General features: G+C 38.0%; 1 protein-coding gene across 2 annotated transcripts; it reads right to left on the reverse strand.

The window, feature by feature from the left end:
• Positions 1-252: 252 nt before the first annotated feature.
• LDHB (lactate dehydrogenase B) lies at positions 253-22,744 on the reverse strand. Of its 2 annotated transcripts, XM_003906098.3 has the most exons (8): positions 22,521-22,744; positions 18,924-19,058; positions 11,053-11,170; positions 9,119-9,292; positions 6,829-7,002; positions 3,282-3,399; positions 1,977-2,100; positions 253-621 (listed from the first exon to the last, which is right to left on the reverse strand). In XM_003906098.3, the coding sequence occupies exons 2-8, from the start codon at positions 19,050-19,052 to the stop codon at positions 454-456; spliced, it is 1,005 nt and encodes a 334-aa protein (XP_003906147.1). In that variant the 5' UTR covers positions 19,053-19,058; positions 22,521-22,744; the 3' UTR covers positions 253-453. The 2 variants fall into 2 exon arrangements, with proteins under 2 accessions (XP_003906147.1, XP_009178616.1); XM_009180352.3 differs by lacking the exon at positions 253-621 and having other exon boundaries at positions 1,734-2,100.
• Positions 22,745-23,316: the final 572 nt, after the last annotated feature.

Genomic DNA, 23,316 nt, shown 5'->3' on the forward strand with positions numbered 1-23,316 from the left:
CCTTATAAATGTCATATATATTGACATCTGTTACAACTTCTTCAGTTATAACCTTAAAATGATAATCATATTCTCAGGATAACAACAACAAACCATGACACATGTTGCAACAAAGCATTTTTGGGTCATTCGGAGGGAGGAGTGTAGATGATGTTGGAACTTAGGGACATTTACGATGTGTGGTAAGAATGACTTGACAGATTGACTGAAATCTTTCAGAAATCATTAAAGAAGGAATCCCAGAAATAGAAGTACACTACAATAGTTAATTTTATTTGTTCAAGAGCTCATATTGCAAGCATTAAACCAAGCATAGGCTTTGATTCTATGAGCCCAAATTCACATATTGAAGAAGATCAAAGCAAACTGCGATCCATGTACACAGATGAAAACTAAAGGCTCAGAGTTAATAACATTGTAGTTTTTAAATTTCTATAGCCTAGAGCCCAGTAGTCACAGGTCTTTTAGGTCCTTCTGGATGTCCCACAGGGTATCCGCACTTTTCTTGAGCTGAGCAACTTCATCATCCTTTAGCTTCTGGTTGATAACGCTGGTTAATCCTCGGGCATTGAGGATACACGGAAGGCTCAGGAAGACTTCATTCTCGATGCCATACATCCCCTGCCACAACAACAAAGCACTGAGATTAAGACATGAAACTGTAAGTAAAAATGATCAAAGACAGGAGGCTGAGGCGGGAGGATTGTTTGAGCCCAGGAGTTTGAAGTTTCAGTGAGCTATGACAGTAGTACTACTCTCTAGCCTGGGTGACAGAGCAAGATCTCAACTCTAAAGAGGGGGAAAAAATAATCAAAGGTCCGATGTTTCAACAGAAAGAATTGTAGTAAACTTGATAGGCATGAACTCATTCCCTAATCTAATTTTCATCACTTACAGGTCCACATTTCCCCAATACTTACGTTTTGAATTAGGTTTTATACATAGAATGTGCAAACATACACTATGAGAAAATTAGATATTTGTAAGTAACAAGTACTTATTTAATTTTATTATATATGTATTTTATTGAACACTGCTCTTCTACTTAAAAACACTTTAATAAATTTTGATATATGAGTCTTCAAATTAAATTGCTTTTAATTGTGGTTCTTAATGGATTACTTTCTATGACATTTTAAGTTGCTTAAAGACTTTTAGTTAGGAAGAAATTTCAGGTGGTAGCCAACCTATGAGGTCCTGGGTAACAGTTAAAGACCATTAAAAGGCAAGATGCTTGGAACACCCAAGAATTGCAAAAACAAACAAACAAACAAAATTTCCAAAACACTTTACCAGTTCGTGTGGGCAATTTATTCAGAGTCAATTTAACTATATAACTAATTATATTAAACATACCTTAACGTAAGTTTTTAAACTTCTAATTTCCAAACTTTTGTACATACACAAAACTAGACAGAATAAACAAATTCCTATATTTGTACCCGAAGACTCAGTAATTACCCAATTATTGACACACTTGATTTATACTGACTTGTGGAAAATGACTCAGTTGTCTTACAAAATATTTTAATATACTTTTAGTTTTGTTTAAAAAATAATTAACTTCTACCTGTTTTGTGCATTTGCTCCACAGCTTTTGAATTAAACTGTATTTGCTAAGATACCAAGTGCTATATGAAAGGCAATCTAGAGTTTAGTACACCAACTTTAAATGAAACTCTATTACGCTTATTCAAATGATCAATACTTTAAGAATGTGCTAAGTAAAGATCCAGAGTTAATATTAATTATATAAAAAATGACAACAATCTATTGAATGTCTTAGATTCTGTAAGTTTTCTGCCCTTGTGGTCCAAGACTTCTGTTGGAAAATGAGAATAGTTTACATAAAACCTTAAGAGACAGAAATAACCGTGAACTATGATTTTATCTGGTCTGGGCCTCTTTAAATGAATCTTTTTGTAGAATACAATGCTAGAAATCATATTATTATATTTTGTAGTAGTTTGTCTTACCTTTACCATTGTTGACACGGGATGAATCCTGGAGAGATTTTTCAACATGGATTCAATAAGATCAGCCACACTTAATCCAATAGCCCAGTTGGTATATCCTTTTAGCTTGATGACTTCATAGGCACTTAAAAAAATTATAACAGACATCACTGAAATAAGACTCAATCATTCCTGAAACCAGACCTGACTTTGACACCTGCTCTGTCTCTAACTATAATCTTGGGCAAATTATTTACCCTTTCTTGCCTTAGTGTTCCCTTCTTGAGTGTTAAATGAGTGAATATATATGTAAAATGCTTAAAACTGCAAGCACTACATGATAAACACTATATAAATGCTTGATAACTTTAGTTTATTGTATAAGATTTATAAAGTCACTGTGGTAAAAATATACATTTTCCAATCATGATTAACAAATTTGTAAACATATTTCCAAACACATAAAACCAGGAAACAATAAAAGTGAATGGACAAAATATATCTCAATTGTGAGGTCCCACTTGCCATTGTCGCCTAACATATTATAATCAACTAACTAATAAAAGTGGTAACAGTATCTTGCCTGGCAGTTTTTTCAGCACAAATTGTAGCTCTCAAAACCCATAAATACCCTGGTACTTGAGAAGTAGCAGGAATAACTCTAGTTGAGTATCAGAAAATTAGGATTTAATGCAATTGACACCCAATCATTAGAAGACTTTGGGCCAGTTACATTATCTGGGTGAGCCATAGTTTTCTCACTTGTAAAATAAAGGGATATGTTAATTGAAATTATAAAGACTCTTTCAACTTTTTTATGGTTCTTTTTCTCCACATGTAGGTCAAATTCCTGGAAAAAAAAAATTACTAAAATCAAACAAAATGATTCTATAATTGAGACATCAGTTAGTCTTGTTATTAAAACTTAAACACTGTTAGCAATCAGCCAGCAAGTTTATTTATTTTGGCCAATTATGAAACCAATAGTGTCTAAGTTTACTTTTCTAAATAAATCCATCTTATTTGTCAAGGAGGCAATCTGAAGACTCCTCTCACTTGTTAATTCCACATTTTGCTCCTCTTACCTCTACAATAGTTTTGCTAGAGAAAATATTTACTTTCCCTAGGGAGACTGGCATAACAAGTTTGACCAGTGTAAAAGTCTTACCAGTTTCAAAAGCTTTCAAAAAGCTTTCAAAAAGTTTCAAAAGCTGCATAATTACGACATTAAGAGTTTATCTGAGCAGACAGCCATGGAAAATGTTTATAATTCTATTTAAGTAGAGTTGAAATTAATCATCTAAAATCAAGCTCCCTTTCACTTACCTTTCAACCACCATCTTATGCACTTCCTTCCAATTTTCACTATCATTGTCCGTTCCCATTTCTGGATTCAATTCCTGGAGAGAAACACCTGCCACATTCACGCCACTCCATACAGCCACTGTTTAAAAAAAAAAAAGGCATTGCAGATATTTCTGACATTATTTTAAAAAATCTTTTCTTCTTTTAGTTCAATTTCACCTATGATGCAAGTTACTGAATATCAACTGGAACTGCTCCAATAAGTGACTCTCCAGTACATTCCAGTATAGTCCCCCAAAAGGCTGACATTTGCCTTCAAATAGCAACATGTCTGACCTTTTAAATGTCAAGAATTTTAGTGCAAAGCAGAATTGCTGTGTCATAGTTACAAAGAAAATAAAAATCTTTGCTTCTCTCTAGGTGTGTGAAATCACAGGGATTCTAGTCGGGGACTATGCTAAACTTTTGGTTTGAGGAATGTGTAACTTTTCTCCTCCATATTTTTCTAATATATGCTCCTTTATTCTAGAGTAAAGAAAAAAATCCTAGAATAAAACCCAAATAAAGCACAATTATGAAAGTGGGGTAAAAATTATAAATAAGGGTCTACTTAATTTAAGGGGGAAGAGTATCAGAAAGAACTACACAAAACAGGCCTTTGAATTGGCCCTTAAACCCTAAATTATACGTTCCTTGGAGACCTTTGGAGGAGAACGTTGTAGACTCTGGAAATAAGAGCAAAAGTGTGGGGTAGAATCTAGTATGGTTGAAACAGATATGAAGGGAAAAGCTATTTATAGCTACATAAGATCCCCTTTTAGTCCACAACTTCTGGCAAGTCAGGGTAATTGGATATTTTCACAATTTTTGATGAAAATTGTGAAATCGGCATAACCATGTCTAGTGAGCATGGTTTAATTCTCTTTCATTTTACGTACACAATATAGATCAACATGAAAATTTTTAAAAAGATGTTTTGGGAAAAATAACAGCCATAACTAACAGAATAGAACATTAGACAGGAATCAGAAGACATAATTCTAGTTGTAGACATGGCATTAACGAAAAGATCTTCAATGGCTACTTAACCTACTTTACCTTTTTTTTTCTCACTCAAATTAAAGTATTGAACTAGAGAACATGTAACATCATTTCTTATCTATAGGCCTAGCAATGTATAAACTATACCCAGCATTTACTGAACTTTTACTATACACCTGACATTGTACTAAGTACTTTTTATATAGTACATAGGTGGCATAATTATCTTTATTTTATAGATGAGGAAACAGGTTCAGAGAAGTTAAGAACTTGCTAGTCACATTATCTTGTTAAGATGGGAGAGCCGAACTTAAAGTTACCGAGCTGACTTGCCAAAATCTTTCCATGCTCAAATTAATCTGATCAAGAGAGACACATAGGACCATTACAATTTCACCAGACAAAAATTCAGACGAGTCCTTGGAGGTAAAGAATTCTTGAATAAAGTGATATGATGTGTCAGAAAAAAAGTCAGCATTATCATATAAAAAAGCAAAAATAAATTATGCTATAACTTCAAGAACAAATTCTTTTAACACCAAGATAAACCCTTCACTGAAATTGCATTTCAAACTCCCACTGAATTCAAAGGAAGATTTATACTTTGAGCTTACTGGGAGAAAATATTCCTTTACATATATGGCAGAAATGAATTCAGTCAAATAAAAGTATTATTTATCATCATTATTATCAAAATATTTTAAATTATTAGTTTCAATATTGCATGATTTTATTTATTTTTTTTTTACCACGAGCTTATTCAATATATTGTGGTTTAATAGATTTAGATCTATGAAACAGAATCAAAATTGTTCAAAACCAGTTTTACATAAAATTGTTCAAAATATAAGTATTAATTTAAATGAGAAAAATATTAATTTAAAACATTTATAATATAGTTTTTGTCTCAACACGAAGCACTAAAAAAAGTGTAACGTGATTTTAATGTTGCTCTTTTTGAATTACTAATTTATGTGTAATTCTTTAAGTTCCTAAAGAAAATATTTAGTTTTATCGTAGTTTCTTACTACTTAAATAATTGATAGTTAAAATTAAGTTTATTAAAAACAAAATTTCATTTGAGATAAGGTTTATTTTACATTATAGAAGAGTAGACACAAGTTATTTATAAGCTTTTGTTACCTAATTCATTCCTCCTTCAGCAAACACAATGGATGTAATAGCTCTCTCTACTCAAAGGGCCTGGAAGGAAAGATATACCAGTAGCACAAGCACATCTATGCCCTAATCTTGGTTTCTAAAGAGCATTCCTCACTAAAAGGAAAGAGGGCTCATTAGGGAAACAGCTGATTCTAGTGCTGGGCAGGGGAAAGTTCAAAATGAGACTGGCGCAACTTATTGTGCAAGAAAGTGCTCAAAAATTGATGGGAAAGGTTAAGAAAAAAAAAAAAGACATAAGAGTCAGTTTGAAAAGCCTGGGACAACTTGAGCATTACAAGTGATAGTGACAATATGTTGGACATGAGATAAAAATCTGAGGCCATACTGATATCAACAAATGAATAAAGAGGGAAGAAGAAAAAGTTCTGTTTTACAGTAGAGTGCAGCTAATCAATACAGAAGAAATGGGATTAGTAGATCATGTTTGACAACTATCATGGTAATAATTTAATCAACCACAAATCATTAATAGATGCTAAATTTAGTAGAGAAAAATTGATGAGGAATCATTTTCCTAGTCAGCATCAAAACATCTTCCCACAAATTACTCATAAATTACAAAGGAAAAGTAGGAACTTCACACAGAGTAACCTGGCAAAATACAACCTTAACTGAGTTATCACAGTTAGTGCCACCAATTGTTGGCCACACTGACATTACATGCCTTTGGATTGATGCCATGAGAAAGCTATAGGGTCATTTCTGTGGTATGTGCACCGAAAGTTCATAGCTCAACTTAATGATAAAGAAACAATCGGACAAATCTAAATTGATGGACATTCCACAAAATAACTCACCTAACTTTTCAAAAATGCCAAGATCATGAGAAACAGAGATAGACTGAGAAACTGTTCCAGATTGAAGGAGGGTAAGGAGATATAGTAGATGTAATATGTGAGCCTAGAATGGATTCTGAGTTAGGAAAAAAGCTTTAGAGGACACTACTGAGACAGTTGGTAACATGTGAATAATAGACTCTGGATTAGATAATATTGTTTCAGGGTTACATTTCCTGATTTTGGTAAGTGTAATGTGGTTGTGCAAAAGAAAACTTTTGTTTTGAGGAAATACACAGTAAAGAACTTATGGAGAAAAAAGTGAGGGAATTGAAGAATTGATTTATGCTTACTTGATCAGGGTAAAGATAGATGATAGATAGATAGGTAGATAGACAGATGAGAGAGTAAATGATAAAGCAATATGCAATATAATAGAAAAGTAACTACTATTTTTGCAACTGTTCTTAAATACATCAAAGTCCATAAAAATAAAATTTGAAATAAAATGAAAAATTCAAAATGATAAAACCAATATCATAAGTAATTTTTTCTTTCTTTTTCTTTACCACTTGAGTCGCCATGTTCCCCCAAAATCCATCCATGGCAGCTGCTGGGATGAATGCCAAGTTTTTCAGCCATAAGGTAGCGAAATCTAGCAGAATCCAGATTACATCCACTTCCAATCACGCGGTGTTTGGGTAATCCACTTAGTTTCCAGGTAACATATGTAAGAATGTCCACTAAAAATTTTGGAAATAATATATGTAAGTAAACCAAAACCAGCTTCGACTGTTAGGCAGCTTGGGGTGCCCTGACTTCCGTTTTCCCACTTCCCCATTCCTCAAATGAGATGTGGCCAGAAAGAGGTAAATACTTTATCTTTTCATTGTTAGAGGGAACAGGAATGAGAGAGACAAAAACAAGCTTTTAAGCCTTATATGAAGATGGCAAGACATGAAAAATGCAATACTGTGCTTTCACATTTGCATTATTATGTGAAACAATAATACATAAGAACCTTGCAGATTAACTTCAAGTTGAAAAAAAGCAAACAGGTTGAACCAGGTGGTCAGTTAAGTGTCCACCAATTGTAACATTCGTAATTATGATTGTCATCATAAATCAAGATGTCTTTGATTACTAAACTTCCAAATCTTGCTACCATAAATTTTTCTGGGCATGAGGAATTCTTCAGTAAACAATTATGATAATACATAGTATTAAACATTTCTATTTAATAAAAGAACATCTATGTCAGAACCTTTGCTCCAGCGTGGCATAGCCTTAAAACCACAGAGATAAAACTTCTGCTGATCCAGATAGGATCACAGCACTTGCAGGCTAAGATGTAAAAAGTAAAAAATGTGCACACAAGGAAGGTGAAGAGCTGAAAGTTAATGCTGCAGCCTCTACCCCCACACTACTCTGTAGACAATGGCTATGATAACTCAAGGACATTTGGTACTGGATAACTTTTCCTTGCCAACTTTGATTCAGTGGAAGTGACTCCCTGGAAAATCCAGCTGTGAAGTTATATCTAGAAAGTTATATAATCATTTAGTGATGCCTGCCTGAGGCACAGGATGCAGAACTTACTATGTGCCAGCTACTTATCATTCCTATTCTACATCTACCTGATAACTATATATATATATATAGTTTTGTTTTGTTTTTGAAACGGAGTCTGGCTCTGTCGCCCAGGCTGGAGTGCAGTGGCGCGATCTCGGCTCACTGCAAGCTCCGCCTCTCGGGTTCACGCTATTCTCCTGCCTCGGCCTCCGGAGTAGCTGGGACTACAGGCGCCCGCCACCACGCCCAGCTAATTTTTTGTATTTTTAGTAGAGAGAGGGTTTCACCGTGTTAGCCAAGGTGGTCTCGATCTCCTGACCTCGTGATCCGCCCGTCTCGGCCTCCCAAAGTGCTGGGATTACAGGCATGAGTCACCGTGCCCGGCCTGGCACATATATATTTATGAGAATTTTTATATATAAGACTGAACCATTTAATAAACTCCAATCTTGGTTTGCAGAGAGTAAAAATATGGAAATAACCTCTGTCCTCGCTGGCTCTCAGCTCTCAATACTCAAGACACTGTGGGGATTCCCCTAGCTCTTATTCACAACGTTTCTCTATGTGACGTGTAAGAGATAATCAGTCCAGTTTATTTACTGTTTTCTCAATGTACCTGCTATGCTCACCAACATGCAGTAATTTTGGTGGCAAACTATAGACAAAAGCAGTATCAAATAGAGCACATTTTAGCTGTTAAGGCTAAAAAAGTGCATTCTTTCTAGTTAGAAGGTTTAATGTTCATCCTGTAGATGTTAAGTTAGCAAGGAAAGCTATTTTTAAGTCAGAGCATTTGGTGTTAGCATATATCTGTCCATCAATTCAGTCTATTTCTATCTTTAAACCAGAATTGTTTAATGGCTTTCTTATATACTTCTTTTCAAAGTTGATCTGTTTCAATTCTGTATAATGGGATTTTCCAGAAAATGAAACGTCAAATATGTTAAAATGTTTCTTATGAACTGAAGCTACATTCGAATGCTTCATTCTCCATCCCAGGATAATCTTTATAAAAAAGTTTTAAAAGCCTTTAGAATCTATAACCAAGCCAGATGAAGCAAAAACATGACATTGCTTTACATAAAACTCTTGTCACATATTTTGAACATTTGGCCTGGGACAGAGGCATTTGTTTTGCAAACACCACTATTTAGGGCCAATAAAAGAAGACATGTAAATTGCTTCTGTAAATGAATACTGGGACTGATTTTAGTCCAAAACAATAACCACAAAAACACCAGAACACTGAACTTAACAGAACAGAGACTTAAAGTGTTATAATAATACCTGGGTTGGAAACCACAATTATGATGCAATCAGGACTGTACTTGACGATCTGAGGAATAATGAATTTGAAGACATTAACATTTCTCTGCACCAGATTGAGCCGACTCTCCCCTTCTTGCTGACGGACTCCTGCAGTTACCACTACAATCTTGGAATTGGCAGTCACAGAATAATCTTTAAAAAGAAAGGCAAAAACAGGTACTTTAAATGCAACTCTTCATTAAAACATATCCTATATGACATGCTCTAAAAGCCTAACCATACATAAGCTTCTAGAACATATATGTGAATTAAGTTTTCTGTATTGTAAGGGCTTGAAGTTCAATGTTCCTGTGGCTTGATTTTTCTCCCTTGAGCTACACTGCAATAATCCAAACATCAAACTGCCTCGGAAAATAAAGGAAATAAAGATGACCCCAAAGTATGGTTTTGGCTACGAATTCAATGAATTGTCAGGGATAAAATGAAGTGTAAACAGTGACTCCAATAGGTAGACATCAAAAAAATTTAAAAAACCTCAAAACCAATCAATCTTAAGTTACTTTTATTTTATCTTAAAAAGTTAAATTTAGGAAGGGAAGGAAGGCACTGAAGTGTTTGGTTTTGTCTGGAAACTAAAACTTGAATTTCTAATACTCAATATTTTTAGGAAGCTTATTCGCTTTTTAGCACTGCAAGTTTCCCTGGAGATTTCCTTTTTTTCTTAAGGAAGTGTGTCCTTTTTCAAAATACACAGATATCACGATTTGATGTGGTCATTTGACTCAATAGCTATGGATGATTCGCATAATTAAACTAGGTTACAATGTGGCTTTTGATGGTTAATACTTTGGCAGGTTCCTCTCCCATAAAGTGGTAGTAATTATAGTCCCTACATTTCCTACGGTTGTTGCAAAGATGAAGATGAAATAATATGTGCAAAATGTTTCACACAGTACCCAGAATGTTACAAATTTATAAATAATAGCTATTATTTAGTTTCTTCAAGGCATTGAAATTACTTTATACCAATACTTCTGGGGTCGAAAACAGGCCGGTTCTCAGATACACACAACAAGCCGTTATAATACAATAGCCCAAAATCTTACTTATCAAATGTGTAGAACGTATATGGGAGAGGGTTAACAGAAGTGAGTTTGACCTTGACGATAAACTGGACCCAGAAGAAAAGAAACTGCCAACACCAGATTCACCAGGATGGGAAGACTAATTTTATAAGAGACTGAGGGAGGAGAGGAGGATGATGAGCCATGAGGAAACGCAGGTTATATTAAAATTGAGAGCTGTGCAGGCCCTGCTAGAGGTTTTAGAATACAGACAAAGGTTTATAAAAAGATAAGAAATCTTTAAGCATCTGCTTTAGGATAAAGATAACTAGTGTGGCAGTGTGGAGTGTGGAATACCTAACCATTTTCTACATACACTTCCAATGGGAAAATGTCAATTTGCTACGTGTACATTTTAGTAGTAGCAAGTGGGTTTCTAGAAATGGATGAAAGAAAATTGGCCTATAGAAGAAAGGTGGTAAAATAAGCCAAACAATGCTATAAATCCAATTTGTTATTTCCTGTTGGTGACATATCAGTGATCATTTCTGGCTAGCAAACTCATTTTAGGTAGCTGTCCATTAATAAGCAAATATAAAATGTATGAGAAATAAAAAGTAGAATATGGTAGAGAAATAAGAAGAGCAATAAGAAGAGCTTTTTATTAAATGAGGAAAAAGGGGGAATATTTTATAATTATATAACAATTTTGCAATAATTTGAATTTACTAAACTAGATTATAAATATCTTACTGACAGTTATTGAAATAACTGTTCCAAAACTTTTCCTACTTACAAATAAATCTATTATGCTGTAAGATGCATTCCAAATGTGTTTTGGGGGGCATGAAAAAATATTAGATCACTTTGGGCATTAAGTGAAATTACCTTTATCTGCCACAATTTTAGGCGTCTGAAGAAATAAGCTCCCATGCTGCAGATCCATCATTTCTCCTTTAAGCTTATCTTCCAAAACATCCACAAGAGCAAGTTCATCAGCCAGAGACTGTAAACGCAAAAACAGGCATTAGAACCCTAAGCCACTCGAGGATGCCTCAGCTCACAATCTAACCCAAAGAAAGATCTTTAACATGGCTAAGCACCAAGGTCTAAACATCTTGGGAATTTTACCATGGACTTGGATACTCAACAAGGATTCAGTTCACATGGTACAAACTATACTTTAAGAACATGTAGACTAGGCCGGGCGCGGTGGCTCAAGCCTGTAATCCCAGCACTTTGGGAGGCCGAGGCAGGCGGATCACAAGGTCAGGAGATCGAGCCACCGCGCCCGGCCAAGGAGAGTTTTATGGACAGAAGAATCTAGGACTGGGAGGTTTTTTCATGAGATCACTCCAAATCTGTGCCTGAGATTTGTCCAGTCTCAGATTTCTTTTGTTTTCTATTCCAATTGTCATTCTCTGTACCCCACTCAAAATCCATCTAAAGTAATGAATATACTATTTAATCTTGATCAGGCCGGGCGCGGTGGCTCAAGCCTGTAATCCCAGCACTTTGGGAGGCCAAGACGGGTGGATCACGAGGTCAGCAGATCGAGACCATCCTGGCTAACACGGTGAAACCATCTCTCTACTAAAATATACCAAAAAAACTAGCCGGGTGAGGTGGTGGGCGCCTGTAGTCCCAGCTACTCGGGAGGCTGAGGCAGGAGAATGGTGTGAACCCGGGAGGCGGAGCTTGCAGTGAGCTGAGATCCGGCCACTGCACTCCAGCCTGGGCGACAGAGCGAGACTCCGTCTCAAAAAAATAAATAAATAAAATAAAATAAAATATATTGGTCTGGAGTCATAATTTTTTTTTTTGAGACAGAGTCTCACTCTGATGCCCAGGCTGGAGTGCAGTGGTGCCATCTCAGCTCACTGCAATCTCCACCTCCCAGGTTCAAGTGATTTTCCAGCCTCAGCCTCCTGAGTAGCTGGGATCACAGGTGCATGCCACCATACCCAGTTAATTTTTGTATTTTTAGTAGAGATGGTGTTTTGCCATGTTGCCCACGCTGGTATTGAACTCCTGACCTCAGTCGATCCACCCACCTCGGTCTCCTAAAGTGCTGGGATTATAGGCCTGGCCTGGAATAGGCAGCGCTAGGCCTGGAATTATTAACTTTTTAAATGTTCTCAGAATGTCTACATAAAAGTGAAAGAAAAAAAGGAAAAAAAAAGTGGTTGTCTACATAAAAGTGAAAGAGAAAAAGGAAAAGAAAGGTGGTTGGTTTACACGCATCTAAGCAACCTTTCGCCTATGAAACTCCATTATCTTATGGAAATCATAATTTATAAACTATTTATAAAATGGTTATCCCTCCTATTGAAACATCACCAGAGTCCTTGCTTTTACTGTTGTTACGGCTGTTAGCAAAAATATCAGCTAAGTAAAATATTTCAATTCTGGGGCCCAGTTTAAAATGCCATTACAGTCATTCCTCAATATATGATCCTCAAGGGATTGGTTCTAGGACCCCCGAGTGTACCAAAATCTGGGCATAATCAAGTATACAGAAAGGACAGTATTCACAGGATGCAAAAGACTCTCCACATACGTGGGTTTCGCATCCCCTGAATACTGTATTTTCAATATACTTTTGGCTGAAAAAAAAAATCTGCCTGTAAATGAACCAGCCCATGTTGTTCAAGGGTCAACCTCTTCTAAGAATAGTAGTGCGATCAGCTACACAGGTGAAGGGTATTAATGGAGGAGTGGGGGACGGGGGGCGGGTAAGTAACTGGAGTTCAGGAAGCACTTTGAAGAATAAGGTGGAGTAGCACAAGCGGCAGGGGCCACCAGAGGGAGATGCAGCAGAGAGCTGGGAGACAACCAATAAGAAAAGTTGACCTACTTAGCTTGCTAGATAAAGCAAGTCTCGCTCCCCGCAGGACAATGAATAAACATTGTCCTCTGTTGCTAAAATCTAAGTGGCTGCCTGGTCTCATGAAGTGAGTTACAGTGGGCTTGCTTGTGAGGGTTTCTCTAAGACTGAGGCCTCCCGATGATCGAATGTGTCCTTAGCTCTGAGCAACCAAATTACTTGCAGATTTTTGAAATGACCACTCTGTGAGTTGGGGATCAGGTACAAAACATTTCCTCATTTCGATGTGTATCAAATACTGGCATGAATTTTTATCCATTTTTCCTTAAAGACGTTTTGACACCTTTAAAGCTGCTTTTGTTCTTTGCAATCTCTGATAAGAGCACACAAAGTTCTCATTTGTGTTTTTTAGGTCCTAAATTAATGCAATACAACTTGATAACAGCCATAACGATTCTATTAAGGTACTGAGCACTGGGAATATCACTCTTATTTTAGTAACATCACATGTGTGCTGCTGAAAGTCAACAGGGCAAAACAATTTAGTGCTTAAGTAGAAAAGGATGTCACAGGATCTCAGATCCTGTCTCTGTTTCAGTGGGTGTAGAGAATTGCCTGAGAAGTGCATTCGCGGCTGAAAAGGAAGGAAGAGATCCAACACTTAAATAATAATAATTGTAACACTGAATTTAGCTGCATCTGCAGCACTGAATATCACCCAAATCCAGAGGCATGCAAATAGAAGATGTGTGCCTAAGTACTCGACCTATTGTTTGGCTTAAATAAATCTGTATTCACATATTTTACAAAATGAATTTACCATACATATATTTCACTTAAGCTGTAAGTATGTTTAAAATGGCAAGGTTTAGATTAACTGCAAAAGCAGTATTCTTACTATGGATCAAGGTCACTTAGATACCAAGAAAACCACTGTTGAAAGCTTGCTTAATATATCACTAAAATGGCTTTTAAAAACGTATTTATTTTTACTCTACTTCTGTGACAGACTTAACAAAAAGGCTTTTAATCTAAAGTCCTGTGTGGACCAGACACAGCCATATATTCTGCCTCTTCCACTACCACGAGTGCCTTAATATTTGATGGTTTCATTTTCACACCTAAGTGTTGGCCAGGGGTCGTGGCTCACGCCTATAATCCCAGCATTTTGCGGGGCCGAGGAAGGCAGATGACCTGAGGTCAGGAGTTTGAGACCAGCCTGGCCAACATAGTGAAAGCCTGTCTCTACTAAAAATACAAAAATTAGCTGGGCATGGTGGCATGCACCTGTAATCCCAGCTACTCGGGAGGCTGAGGCAGGAGAATCACTTGAATCCGAGAGGCGGAGGTTGCAGTGAGCAGAGATTGTGCTACTGTGCTCCAGCCTGAGTGACAGAGTAAGACTCTCTCTCTCAAGAGAAAAAATATATATATACACATATATATATATCTCTCTCTCCAAGTGTTTATTTAGTATGCATACAATTTTGCAGGAGGAAAAGGTATAACCTTTCTCAAATAATTAGCTAAATGGATTAAGTGCCATTTATTCAATAGTTGGTTTCTTCCCCTCTGAAATGCTACTTCTACATTATTATTAAATACTATTTGAGCATGTTTCTGGCTGACATACCAGAGGTGGGTTGTACAGATACCAAATTTTCATTATGTTTTACTTTTAAGCCAAGTCTTGCACTGCAAAAACTATTTTGCAATTTGTCGTTCTACCTACCTTGCTCCTCTTAAGAGCTTTGTTATACCGTGTTTGTCCACAAGAACATGGCTATAGTTGACTGAAGCAAGGATAAACACTCAAACCAAAGACAGACTTAGAAGCTAAGGATTTATGATAATCTTGCCTTAAAGCTCTTCATGACCCCTACAACATGAGTTGGACATTCAGATCCTCCTCTCTTGGTGGTTAAAATGCAGAGTCTGAGATGGATAATGGGGCAAAGTAAAGTCTGGCAGTAGAAGATACAAGCCATGACCAAAGTTTGACAAATATGAGTGCAGCCACTAGCAATAGCAGAAGTATTCATTTATTTATCATATATACCTGGCATTATCCTGCTACTCGGCATAGCTATTACGATAAAGTCTCTGGCCATGGAATGTAACAGGAAGGAAATAGGAACAAACAACAAATCAGGCTAATCTCTAAGGCAGAAATTTTAAATGCATATAAGGCAGGAAGATGCTGAAGCTACTGGGAAGGCCTGAAGGCAAGGACGGCCTGCCTCAAAATAGGCGCAGATTTGCAGGTAAGATCTGAATGATAGGAAGCGGTCAACCCTGTGTTTGAACAACATTCCATGTGAAGGGAAATGCAAGTAAAAAGAGTTTACAAAAATGAGATTGGCATTTGGGAGGCAGAAGAAAGTACAGGAAGAGATGAAGTCAGAGATGAAATATCATTTGCACTGGCAGGTCTGCTGCTCATGCGTGTATGGTGCCCTAGAATTTGGTTCCATTGCTTTGCTCTGAGAAACAGGCAGGAGGGATCTCAGAGGCCTCCTGGGATTTTATGTATGTGTGCAGCATGTGCACTGTAAAATGACTGAGAGCTTTTAGAGCCACTAGTTTTATGAAGCCTCTATGGTTATTATAAGCAACGGGTCAGCCGAGAGGGCAAAAGTAGAAGCCAAAAATAACTAAGTCTTCTATACGGTGTGGGATACCGTGCCTAGGGAGCCTTTTAGTGGGTTTCACAGGAATCTAGCTAATGCATGTCCCTCCTCAACCTCCGGGATGCTATACTTTCATTTAATTTGGGGCAAAGTACACCATCTATGAGTCTAAAAGGCCAGATCTGGCATTTACCACCAGGCCATCTTGCGTTTATTTTGTTTTTCAACCATAATGATATAGATGACAATATCCTCTGACAGGTTACAGAAAGGAATAAATGAAGTAATATACAAACACCCACATGCAGAGTTATTTTCCTTTCTCTATTAAGCTAGTGGGATTTCTAATCTTTACCACGTATTAACACAATTTTGAACCACTTTTTACCTTTAATCATTAAAATAATATTTAGACATTTTTAATTGGTAAAATCATCTTTCAACAAGTCAGTCATTCTTTCCTGTATTTATGGTTTCAAAAATATTCTTTGTTAGATAGTCTCCAAATAATTTCTAAGGCAACGTACTCCATTTTGCAAAAGATAAAGGGAAAAGAACGCTAGATTGAAAACCAGAAATCAGGGCTGGGCGCAGTGGCTTACGCCTGTAATCCCAGCACTTTGGGAGGCCAGATCATGAGGTCAGGAGAAAGGCAGATCATGAGGTCAGGAGTTCGAGACCAGCCTGGCTAACACGGTGAAATCCTGTCTCTAGTAAAAACACAAAAAATTAGCCAGGCGTGGTGGCACGTGCCTGTAGTCCCAGCTACTCAGGAGGCTGAGGCAGGAGAATTGCTTGAACCCAGGAAGTGGAGGTTGCAGTGAGCTGAGATCCCGCCACTGCACTCCAGCCTGGGAGACAAAGCGAGACTCTGTCTCAAAAAAAAAAAAACAAACCCCAGAAAGACAGAAATCATAGTCTCTGAATCTGAAGAATCCAACTGTGGTAGCAGCAGGGGCTATTCCCTTAAGCCCTTGAGTTGAGCCAAAGTGTTATATAACTCCAGGCACAGTCTCAACTAAATTATTTACTGAAGAGAATTTAAAATTTATGATTACAACATCATAAAGGTACTTCTTATAGAATCATGATAGCTCAGATATAGTTTCCTGAAAGGCCCAAGTTTTGAGATTAACAGAAGGAAAGAAAAATCTCTGGCTAGTATTTAATGAATGCATTTATTTTTTTCTAAATGCCTAAACAGTAGCATTGAATAATAAAATGAAAATTGTCAAGTCACTACGGTGAAGAGTTCAGAGCCCTGGGTTCAAAATACAGCTCTACCACTGCCACATGTGAGACTGGACAGGCTCGTTAAGCATCAACTATCTCATCCAACAGCAAGTATATGAACAGCTCCTATCTCCTAAGGTTGTTTAAAATAAAGTATTTTATCTTTGAACATGGCACATACTCCATGTTTTTTTCAAAAGGATGTAAGCTGGAATACTTTTTGTTTTTATTGGCATGAACAGTGAGCATGAAATTGTGGTTATTTCAATTCCCTGTAATCGAGGGAGCTGCTATCCTAAATGATAGTTACCTAAGTCAACTGAAGCTAGCTAGAAGGAAATGCAAAAGGATAAAACGTTCATTGGTGTCCACTACGTTTTTTAGTTTATTTTTTTGATAAGTGTTTCTCAGTAAAGATTCAGTTTGCTGCTTTAGAATTTAAACTTTGAAAACAGAAATGTGCTTCGTTAGGGGTTATTCAGGCAGCCTTTACATATGATACAAAGGGACAGTGTGTTCTCCTGAAGGCAAGGCAGCATTTTTGTTTTTGTTGTTCCTACATTTAAGGCAGCCAGCAGAAGAAATAAGGAATCAATTCAGTGAGATAAATAAGAAAAGGGCTTTTTTCCTCAAAAGTCTTTGAGAACTAAAGAAAGCTTAACTGTGGTTTGAACTATAAAGGATACATAAGAGGTAAGGCAAAAAGCCTATGGAGGTATATAAGAAAAACTGAAGTGGAAGGTGAAAACAGTATATTATTAGTGTTAAATCTCCTGATGTTGATAATTGCACTGATTATCTCAGAATATGTTCTAAGGAAATGTACTCTAAAACAGGGGTCCCCAAAACCAAGGTCACGGGCCAGTACTGAATCTAGAGAATCTAGCTAATGCCTGATGATCTGAAGTGGAACAATTTCATCCTGAAACCATCCCTCACCCCACATCTGTGGAAAAATTGTCTCCCACGAAACTGGTCACTAGTGCCAGAAAGGTTGGGGACTGCTGCTCTAAAGGACTTAGAAGTAAAGGGCATAATATCTGCAATTTATTTTCAAATGGTTCAGAAAAAAAGCCATTTATAGATATAGACATATATATCGTGGACATCTATATCTATAGATCTCTGTATCTATAAATCTATCTACCTATGAGCATACATATATATACACACACACACATATATGTGTATATATGGTGAGAGAGCATAAATAACAAAATGTTAAGAATTGGTAAATGTCGGTGAAGTATTTATGAAAGTTTTATTTTTTTACCATTCTTACAAATTTTCTGTAAATCTGAAATCATTTCAAAATAAAACCAACAAGTAAAAGTTTCAAGGGCTTAACAGAACATTCCCACAAACACACAAAGCCATGCATGCACAGACTGCTTATTAATTAAAGGAGGGAAAGGGATCTTTGCAGTAGAGAAGGCTTGCTGTGACCACTTGAACCAGGGGATTAAGTTCAGCAGTAATGAGACAAGTTGAACATCATGTGTCTCCTGAAGGTCTGCACAAAGGAGGACATGATATCACCTAGTTCCAATCCCACCCAATAAATTCAACCCGAGCTGAATTACAAGAAAACATCAGACAGACAAACTGAGGGACATTCTACAGAACTCACCTGGATGCTACAAAAATGTCAACGACAGAAGAAACAAAGAAAGGTTGAGTAACAGTTCCAGATTAAAGAAGAAGAGACACGACAAGTGTATGAAACACATGATCTCGCACTGAAGTGAAAATAGCTATAAATGGCATGATTTTGAGATTTTTGACAACATGGAGAATTTTAAATGTTAATAGTATATGCTGGATGATAGTATTGCATCAGTGTTAAATTCTCTAAGTGCAGTAACTATTACGGTCACATAGGGAGAATATAATTCTTTTAGGAGATACGTGCTTAAATATTTAAAAGTGAAGTGGGATTACATCTACAACTTCAAATTGTTCAGGAAAAAAAGAAACCTTTTAGAGATATAATAAAATTCCAAGGTGCCCAAAGAAACTGTGTACACATGCTGAAATTCTCTATCATCTATGGTGTTCTTGAAATGTACCTTTCCCAGAATGCTGATAGCACACGCCATACCAACTTGTCCAACACCCACTACAGTGATCTTATTGTTTGGGACTGTTGCCTCTTCTTCCGCAACTGGTGCAATGAGTTTTTCCTTAAGAGTTGCCATTTTGCACTGCAAGGAAAGAATCAAAACATTACACATATAACTGCATAGGAAATTCAAATAGAAATCATCCTTAAAATGATACTGTTGCAATTTTGAACTCAAGTACAACTTAAAATCAGCCTAATGATATTCTAGAAAGCAGAATGTATTTTAAAGAACCATGAGGCCAGGCTGGGCGTGGTGGCTCATGCCTGTAATCCCAACACTCTGGGAGGCAGAGGCAGGCGGATCACGAGGTCAAGAGATTGACACTATCCTGGCCAACATGGTGAAACCCCGTCTCTACTAAAAAATGAAAATTAGCTGGGCATGGTGGCGCACGCCTGTAGTCCTTCCTAACTACTCGAAAGGCTAAGGCAGAAGAATCACTTGAATCCGGGAGGCGGAGCTTGCAGTGAGCTGAGATGGCACCACTGCACTCCAACCTGGCCAGACTCCATCTCAAAAGAAAAAAACAAAACAAAACAAAACAAAAACCCAGGAGATCCATTTAATGGAAGAATTCATTAAGGTAAAAACTTTCATGAAGCCCATTGGAACTGGATTTCTTCCTTCACCCTATGAGTCTATGCATTTAGTAGGTTGTTACTATTTCTGGCTAAAGAACTGAATATTTATGTGTAAATTAGCTAATTTGTTTCCCCTATGAAGAATGTATATGTAATTATGTAAACTAAGTTTGGGTCTAGTATTAACTCATATTTAAGCTTGGATAAAAAGAATAAATGGCCAATTTTGAACATAATTTCTACTATTAATGGTTATTATCATTCTTGGAAGATAGGGATTGATTCTTCTACTTTGTCTCACACAAAATGTGTTACAGTGTACTGTACATACAATGCATACTTAATACATAGTGACTGTAAAATGGCAATAATTTTTATGCAGAGTCTGCAAAAATATCAACCTGAATTCCTTTTAGGGTACCTAAGAAGCTTCTTGGAAAGTAGACACTTAATACATTGTCCTTTCAGGGATCACATTAGGAGACTATCAGTCTCTGAAACAGTTTCTGTCTAACCATCCAAATTAAAAACCCCCAAAATGTAAAAAAAAAAAACAAAAAAAAAAACAACAAAAAAAACGGAAACCTGTTGGAAAATGAATGATCTGCACAGTAACAAATGTATCTGTGCCATCAGATAACCAGATATGTTTTCTAGATAACTGAAAAAAACAGCAAAATTTACAGAAATAAACATCAATTCCATGGCAATTTATAGTACACTAAATATATACCACCCTGCCTTCTTGAACAGAGAATACAGATGGCAAATAAACCTTTTCTTCATCATTATTACTTATAATTTTAGTAACCCATTGTAATGTCCATTATTTTATTACTTATAATTTTAGTAACCCATTGTAATGTCCATTATTTTCACTTGTTTTTTACTTTTTATGTCAGACTGTCGCATCTGAGGCCACCATACCTGTCTCAAACTGTACCAGTGCTTCCCAGTCTAGTTTTTAATTCTAATCTGCAATGGACTAAGCAATAAGCCTAGTTTATTAACTGTATATGTAAAGTAAGAGTTAGCAGGACTGAGTTGGAATAAAGTATCTGAATTTGGAGACAACTGTGTAACAACTATTTTGTCTTATAGCTACTTTTTTTCCAAAAAATATTTCCTCCCATCTGTAAGGATAAATTAAAACGAGATTTTTTCGCCTTTACAGATCATACTTACAGTTTCCTAGTGGACGCTAAAGAGAGAAGAAAGATGCAATGTTGTGCAAGTGTCTCCACAAACAGATGACCTTAAAATGAAGCAAATTCAGCCAGGGCCTGCATTTTAAGCAGGCTCAGAAGAATGAATGCTGCATCTCTTCTTGAACGAAGGACACACATGGATAGTTGTTCTGCCCTTAAGTTTACTGTTGTCAGATGGTCTGTTTACGATCATTTTGGCATATAGGGCGCCCAGGAAACAGTGGAAAATGAAAATCCAGAAACGGTGGCTATATAAATACAGATTCGTTGTTCTGACAGACCTTTTAACTTAGAAAACTTCAGGAAGTACAATTTAAAGGCTCAAGTCAGATTTTCTTTCAGATATTTCTGGTGGAAGTGCTTTTCTTTAATTTTTCCTTAAAAGGAGTTTTAAGAAATGAGAAGAAAATGGTCTGCATGATATACGGGCCTGTGCCAACATCAGAGTGCAGGCTGCAAGGAACAAGGACAAACCGGCCGGGCGCAGTGGCTCACGCCTGTAATCCCAGCACTTTGGGAGGCCGAGGCAGGCGGATCACGAGGTCAGGAGATCAAGACCATCCTGCCTAACACGGTGAAACTCCGTCTCTACTAAAAATACAAAAACAAAAATTAGCCGGGCGTGGTGGCGGGCGCCTGTACTCCCAGCTACTCGGGAGGCTGAGGCAGGAGAATGGCGTGGACCCGGCAGGCGGAGCTTGCAGTGAGCCGAGATCGCGCCACCGCACTCCAGCCTGGGCGACAGAGCGAGACTCTGCCTCAAAAAAAAAAAAAAAAAAAAAGAACGACAAACGGTAAAAATTTGTCTGAGTCTTGGTCCCTTATGTCTCCTCACTGCTGTGGATATATATCATTAGAAATAAGCGAGTGCCTTAATTTCAGGAACAAAGATCTTCTTTCAAGAATCTTTCTCACTGTAATCTTTTAAAGATTCAGGTTTTGCTTTTGAATTCCTCCCCTCCCCCCATCCCCTTACTGCAGCTTGTACTGCTCGCGGCGCGCACAAACCATCTCCTCCTCAGGGTACAGGCAGCAAACAACAGCAGATCACAAGGGCAGGCAGAAGCTAGAGATTTCCCCGAGTAAAGTCTGTGGGGACAAGTCTAGGACTTCCTTACTCGGAGAACCCAAGGCTGGTAAAGTAAACGAAGCACCTAAGCATCAAGAAAAGAGGCCCTGCAGGAAAGAACTTGCGCATAGCTCCCGGAAAGGCTGAGAGCCGGGTAAAGATAAGTACAGCGCCAAACATGCTGGTCATCTAGGTGCCTTTCTCCCCATCCCAGCGAGTGCAGGGGCATTTCTCTATTACCTTGGTAGTAGATTGAAATATTCGAGGTAAAGATCGTCCAGCCTTCACAGGCCACCTGGTTCCGTCCCCCTCCCCCAGCTACTTGGGCACGTGTCCCGACTCCCGCCAGCAGGCCGTGGGGGTGATGTGGCCGCCATGAACCCACCAAGGACAAGCAGGGCCCGGTTTTAGCTGCAAATGCAGCAAGTCTCTCCCCTGATAGAACTCCCCTGAGCCGCCGCTGCTACCCTCCGCCTTCTGCTCCTCCGCCAGCGCACGACCCGCCCTGCGCCCCAAACCGAGAGGCAGAGTCAGGGCCCGAGGCCGGATGCTCAGAGCGAAAGGCCACGGAGGAGAGATGTGCTTCTTCCTCCTTCCCGCGTCTCCCCACACAATTACTCCCCCGCACGTCCCACCAGGCTAGTCTGCGAGCCAGGATTCAGGATCCTGAGCCGAAACCTACCAGGAGGGAGAAGGCGCTGGAGACCTCAGTAACAGCAGTGCGGAGAAGACAATGTGAGCTGCGTGCGTCTCCTCCGGCGCCGGCTCTGCAAGGAGGGAGGAGGGGGCGGGGGCGGGGCCCCACAACCTCCGCAGCCTCTTAGGTTTCTCCATTGTGATTGGAAACCCGAGCACCGCCTACCCCTCCCCTCGGCTCGCTCAATCCCCTTCAAGGACAAGGGCTCAAGTGTGCACACTCCCTCCCCCACCCTCCAGATAAGGGGGTCACCTTCCAGAGGCCTCCGCTCTCAGCTGGTCTCACATCTCGCAGGCTCTTTAATGCGGAGGCCACGTTATTTCTAAAACTTGCCCATCCCCGACTCTTCTGGATTTTAACAAAATCGATTAGATTTTGTTCAATTAGATTTAGTATAAATAGAAATAAATTTCTATGTTGCATTTCAGTTAAACTTTAAAGGACTTAAAAAACTACATCTGAATTTAGATCATCTCCGTTTTAAAGTTCATTTGATGAAGATGACTATTTTTTTTCAACCTGTTTCAACAAACACGCACTGATTGCTTACTCGTTGCCTGACGAGGCCAATGAGGCCTGGTCCCTGACTTCTGAAGTTCCCCTACAATTCCACCTGGTCTCAAAGTCAGGCTTTGCCCTCTAGGGGAAATAAATGGTGGGACCACTAAGTGAAATGCACTTTCTTTTTTAATCCCTGATCGACTCCAGAGCTCGATGTTGTCATTCATTCCATCTTCAACACTCAGCCAGTGCTTGGTACCTAAATATATAGCATTGATGA

Source organism: Papio anubis, chromosome 9 (assembly GCF_008728515.1).
Source record: "Papio anubis isolate 15944 chromosome 9, Panubis1.0, whole genome shotgun sequence".
Classification (NCBI taxonomy): domain Eukaryota; kingdom Metazoa; phylum Chordata; class Mammalia; order Primates; family Cercopithecidae; genus Papio; species Papio anubis.

Excerpts from the sequence above, each read along its gene's own strand:
- LDHB (XM_009180352.3), bottom strand. The coding sequence starts at position 19,052 with ATGGCAACTCTTAAGGAAAAACTCATTGCACCAGTTGCGGAAGAAGAG. Across the intron at positions 11,171-18,923 it reads CTATCAGCATTCTGGGAAAG|TCTCTGGCTGATGAACTTGC; the intron begins GTACATTTCAAG and ends TTGCGTTTACAG. Across the intron at positions 3,400-6,828 it reads GGAACATGGCGACTCAAGTG|TGGCTGTATGGAGTGGCGTG; the intron begins GTAAAGAAAAAG and ends TTTTTTAAACAG.